Genomic DNA, 6,000 nt, shown 5'->3' on the forward strand with positions numbered 1-6,000 from the left:
ACAAAGTTTACAGCCCTATAAGATTCTACAACTACTGTAAGCTCATGAACAGGACAGAAACCAGAAGCTGAAAAAAAAAAAAACCCAACCCACAAAGTATCAAATCAAACCCAGATCAAATAGCTCCCAGTAAGGACAAATAATTGATTTAGATGCTGAGCTTTGCTGGTGGTGTGTCCCACTATCTTCAGCAAGGGTAGGTCCATCAGACTCACTCCAGAAGAAGTGTTTGCTGGTTTTAAGTTGAGATTGAAAAAAGAAATGTGTTTCAAGTCTTTAAAGATATTCTGCACCAGCAAAACCTATATAAGGTGCTAGCAGAGCATTTTAGGTGTGGCTCATCTGTAAATTACTGTTCACTGGGAGGCAACTTCCCTCTTTATTACTGCTCTGACTATTCTTAAAGATTCATAAGAAAGCTGCATTCCATTTCCTTTTTCCTGTCAAGTTCAAGGGGAGGTGTTTACACTTGATGGCCAGTGTTTTCACTAATGTTCATTTCAACATGTTGTACTTACTTAAAACACAGAAGGAAACAAACAAAATACGGGACAACCCACTTTTCCACCACAGGAACCTAAATAATCTGGATTGACCAGAGACACTACCTACCTACAGAACTACACCACCAAGAGCTGAACACCTACACTTTTCACATGCCTAAAAAAGACATGCAAAAAGAATCCTCAGAGAAAAAAAAATGGGTGAAACATGCATGATTAAAAAAAAAAGAAACTGCAGAAGCCTGGAAAATAAGTTTTAACTACAAAGAAACACAGAGATCCAATTTATCTGCCAGCATTGCTATATATAACTGAAAATAAAATGTTTGGCTGGTTCTCCTTCTTGACATTTTCTAAGAACAGCTCTGCTACACAAAATGCTGTTTAATTAAGAAAGGAGTAAAGTACACAGAAACACGCTGAACACAAAGATGTCACTATGCCCAAGCAGCAGGACTTTGTGCCAAATTGCTCCCATATTTTATAGCTTCTTTATGTAGGAGGGAAGCACAGCTGAAAGAGGTCAATTATTTGTATTAATCCAGCTGAGCATTAAGGCAGTGGCAGAAAATAAATACTTCTAGAAAGGGGTGCTCAGCCTTTTCCTCAAGATTAAACAAGTAAAATCTATCAGAGGGAAACTGCAATGTTTTCAGAATATCCCCTCAGAAGGGATGAAATATCACCATTACTAAATAAAAGAATAGAGGTAGAACTTCATGAGCCCTGAAGAGTGTCCAGGGGCTAATCAGACAGATAATGTTCATCATAGAAATGGTGTCTCTTCGGGATAATTGGGTTATTGGGGGGGGGGAATCTAGAACTAAATTGTTGCAAAATAAAAAATAAGACTTCTGAAAGCAAATAATACTACATTGAGATGACACCTGAAATCTTAAATCCACTGCCTTTTTGATTCCTTTGAGGTTTTAAGAGTTCTTATCCTGCAAAAATGATAAATTGATTGTCCTTCATTGTGCTGGTCCCCTGGGTCCAGCTACATTGAAAAAAAAAACCAAAAAACCAAAAAATGAAACCCACCCACACAACCAAAAAAACATGATTAAGAAGTGAAAATTCTGTTTCCAACTCCAGCCTTTATACACAGAGTACAAGGTCTCTGGAGATGACAAAAAAAAAAAAAAAGAAAAGAAAAAAGAAAACCATAAAGCCAATTCCCCAATTTCAGAGTGCTGGTATCCAATCTCTCCCTCCTCAAGTACAATAGGCCTATTTTTAGGAAGTGTACTATCATATCATGTGGCCATCCTAAACTGCCCTAGAAAGTTGGCTGCTCTGCTACAGTTAAAAATTACCTCTCCTCCAGAAGCCCAACAACACACTCTCCTAAATTCCTGGCTCTCCATCTGCATTTCCTAACACATAGGACAGGATCACGACTGGTTTAAATCTCAGTTTTTGACAAATGATGTGAAAAGCAATGAATCATGCTCAGCAGGACTGCTTAAATCACATGTACATGTACACAGCACACACATCCCTCACGCAGCCAAAGAAAGCTTCTATTTCCCTGATAAAGATGAGAGAAAGATATCAAACGACTTTTAGGCAATAGTGATTAAAATACTTGGCCGAGTCCCATGGAAACATTTCCATCCTCACTGTAACCTTGCGTCCTGTCATTCTCCTTCCAGTTGAGCTGCATTTTTTCCACACCTTACAGCAAGACAGTTGAATGTAATTTTGTAAGTCTACACCTGACAAGCACGTAAAATAACATTGTCAGGGACAGCAACTGAGTCCCTCAGCTTCACACTGACTGCTGGAGCAGAAAGCACAGAAAGGCATTTGTGTGTTTGCCTGGCGGCAGAGTTAACTCCATGTACAGTAACCATGAAATGTCTGTATTATATTAATATGCTCATTTACTGACTATATTTAGGGGGTTTTTTAATTTTTAGAACAATCCATAAATCATGAAGGAGGGAGAAGTTGAGACAGTAGCTACTGCTGACCTGGAGACCATAAAAACTTATGGAGCAAGGCTGGTTAAGCAAATTATTTTGATGCAACCTGCTTTTCCCACACATGCTGTGGCAAGCCGAGATTCACCCTTCTGCTTTCACAACCCAGTTAGTATTTTACAAGCTTTTACCAGCCAAAGCTGAAGGAATCTTGGAGCAATTGTTACAGATTTAACTGCCAGTCTCTGAGGAAAGTTCTACTTGCTTTGGAAGCTTCATCAAATCCTAAGTTACTCTCCCCACAGGAGAGAAAGTTCTCTCACCACAGTCCACACACACCCTCCAAAAGAACCAGTTGTCACCACTGAAAAAGACCCATAAAAGAATTATTCAAATCAGCTTAGAGGCATTTTGTCTGATAAACTCCTATTCTGCCTCTTTTCTGTCCCCCCTCCCTACTCAGTTCGTGACATCAGACAGCAGAAACAGCTGGTCAGAAGATAAATATGTGCAAGTCATGGTTCCAGCTGTGGGGGGTATAAAAAATACACAATTCAGCTGTCACCATGAAAGAGTTCTCAAATTTTTAATTCAAAAAAAGACCCGAGTTTCACTTTCATTCTCTCGTGTGGCACAGAGCTGTACAAAGCTGAGGAGGTGTAACTATGCAGGTGTATCATCTGCATGCCACTGTTTGCTTTGCTCATTCATATGTACACATATCCCAGTTTGTATTAACATTTGTATCTGTACAATAAATAAAGACAAATTATTTCACAGGATACTGCAAGAATCCCAGCCTTTGAAATTCAGACATTGACAACAATCTAAGCAGCCATCATGCCATTATGAAGATTCTGAGCATTTGCATTTTACTAATTATAGCTTTTTCCAGACGGGAAAAAGGGAGCAAGTCAATTTGAACATGAGTCCCTGACTATCTAGAGAGAGTAGAAACTGGATTCTATTGTCATGAACACCACCAATAGCTGGAAGTGTTTTATTTATGTCTGAACTTTTACTATTTCATAGAATCATGGAATGGTTTGAGTGGGAAGAGACCTTAAAGCCCAACCAGTCCCACCCCCTGCCATGGGCAGGGACACCTTCCACTATCCCAGGCTGCTTCAAGCTCCATCCAACCTGGCCTTGGACACTTCCAGGGATCCAGGGGCCTCCCCACCCTCACATGGAAGAATTCCTTCTCAATATCCCATCTGACCCTGCCCTCTGGCCGTTTGAAGCCATTCCCCCTTGTCCTGGCACTCCAGACCCTTACAAGTAGGCCCTCTCCACCTTTCTTGTCTGCTTCCTTCAGGTACTGGAAGGCCACAATTAGGTTGCCCGGTCCTTCCCTTTTCCAGGCTGAACAATCCCGATTCTCTCAGCCTTTTATCCCTAGAAGTACTTTGTCAAGTCAAACCGAGCAGCAACACATCTCTCACATTAACTACACCAACTTATTTTTTACACCAAGCCCACTATTTCCTTCCCTGCCCACACCAAACACACTCAGAGCCTCCCTGTATCTAAAATGCCGCAAAGAAAACCATGGTACTAACAGGCATCAGACAAGCTGCAAACACTCACAATGAATTCAAACTTCAAAGAGTAGGTGGAAAACCACAAATTGGAGCCTGCTGACCTTTCTGTGATTCATAAAGCAGCACAGCAGTGGTTCCCAACAGGCCAAATTCACTGCCCTGGAGCCTGAAGTGGTAACAGCAATTGCCATTTACAGAGTGAGTAACAGGGTGTTTCTAAGGCACACTTTGAATGAATTTCTGTGCCTACTCAGCCTATTTAGCTAAAGCCAATCTTTCTCACTGTAGGGACTCCTAAGTTTATTTCAACTCGATGGGAATAGGAAGTTCCACCACAGGTACAGGCAACAGGTACCACTGAAGCCAGTATGAGTTGGCAGATGGCTGGGGGGTGGGAAGGGAAGCAGTGTTGAACTAGTTCCAAGCAGGTTCAAACTGTCACATAACACAAACATGTGAGTCATTTTGCAACCACCACTGTAATTCTATCTAAGACTGCCTCTTGGGAAACAGAAAGGCGCTTATAGATTCCAATACAGTCGTACCTAACAGGCTTTGACTGACAAATGTATATTAAATGCTCAATTAGTATTATAAAAAAAAAGACTTGTATAAGGAGGGAAGTTGTGAGCGAGCGTTTCAAAACGGTTCAAAACACACGTATTTCGTTGCTTCTGGCACACAGGAAACGCTGTTTGTGAAGGCACACACAGCGTTCAGCAACAAACATGATAAACATTCACAGAATTTACTGTTTGAAGCTACAGGACTCACTGCCATATGATGCCATACCCAGCGCCAGTGTCCCGAATAAAATAGGGTCACTTTGTAAAATTCACGAGGAGAAACCTATGCAGTACTCGGTGCTATCTATGAAACCACCGAGGGTTTATCTGTATAAAAACCATCTTACCAGCACACAGCACGGCCAACATCAGCACAAACTACTCCACGCTAGAGTACAGCCAAGATATCAAGGGCACCAGCGGTGTTTATACAGCATTAAGCCAGAATTTAATCCTGCCAGCACTGACCCAACAAATCGCCTGTCTTGAGAAAGACTTCGTGTCCCTAAAGCAGAAGTTACACGGAGATTGTATCAGCCACCACTTGCTTAAGAAGGGGAGAGGTGAAACAGGTAGCCAAACAGGCATTAAAAAATATACACGTATTAAAAATAAAAGCACGAGTTAAACGCACAAGCGCTTAACTCGTAGAATTCGGAAGTTTCAGAGGCGGCAGGCGAGCTCCTGCGGCCGGAGCCACCTTTGTCCCCGTTTCCGATGTGGAAGCGCCGGCCTTGTGTAAGGCGGGGACGGGACAGCGGCCGGGAGCCCCGGCCCGGCCGGGCGCCGGCGGTTCCGTTATGCGGGAGGCGCTCCCGGCGGGCAGGGCACGGCTCGGCGAGCGAAGGCAACGCAAGGCAAGGCAAGGCAAGGCGAGGGACTGACGCGCCGCTCGCAGCCCGAGGCCCCGTTCCCCGTCCCGCCCCGGCACTCACGTCGAGAGCTTCCTGGTCCAGAAGAGCCCGCCGGGCCAGAGCTCCTGCAGCTGCACGGCGCGGGCCAGGTTGCCCTTGATGTGCGCCAGGAAGCGGGCGGCCTCTGCCTCCAGACGCTCGCCGTAGGGAAGCAGCTTGTTGTAGACGATCTCCTTCTGCGGCGGCCGGGCCATGTCGGCGCTGCCCGGGGAGGGCCGGTGACCGCGGCCGCCGCGCCCCGCCCGCCCCGCTCGGCTCCGCGCCGCTCACTTCCGGCGGAAGGCGGGCCCGGGGCGGCTCCGGGTGCTCCGCGGGCACCGGGCCGGCCCGGGCGGAGGGCGCAGCGCCGGGGCTGGCGCTCTGCCGGGGGCGGCCACGGCGCTGTCCCTGCGGATCCTCTTGGGCACCGCCGGGAGGAGGGGGCGGAAAGGCCGCGGCACCCGCCCGAGTTCAGGGTTCGCGCTCTGCGGCTTTGCGGTTTGTTAAAAAGCCCTTCTCCTAAAGGTGCCGCCACCTGGACGCTTAATTCGGAGTGAAAACATTCGCGC

The 6,000-nt window shown here is 45.6% G+C and overlaps 1 protein-coding gene across 2 annotated transcripts in view; it reads right to left on the reverse strand.

Annotated features, from left to right (window-relative positions):
- Positions 1 to 5,709, reverse strand: part of PSME4 (proteasome activator subunit 4) — a 43,736-nt gene extending 38,027 nt beyond the window's left edge. For both annotated transcript variants that reach the window (XM_069008813.1, XM_069008812.1), the window contains exon 1: positions 5,474 to 5,709. In XM_069008813.1, the coding sequence (XP_068864914.1) occupies positions 5,474 to 5,646 (173 nt within the window). In that variant the 5' untranslated portion in view covers positions 5,647 to 5,709. The remainder of the gene's footprint in view (positions 1 to 5,473) is intronic.
- Between the last annotated feature and the right edge of the window lie 291 nt (positions 5,710 to 6,000).

The sequence above is a fragment of the Aphelocoma coerulescens genome, chromosome 3, assembly GCF_041296385.1.
Source record: "Aphelocoma coerulescens isolate FSJ_1873_10779 chromosome 3, UR_Acoe_1.0, whole genome shotgun sequence".
Lineage (NCBI taxonomy): Eukaryota > Metazoa > Chordata > Aves > Passeriformes > Corvidae > Aphelocoma > Aphelocoma coerulescens.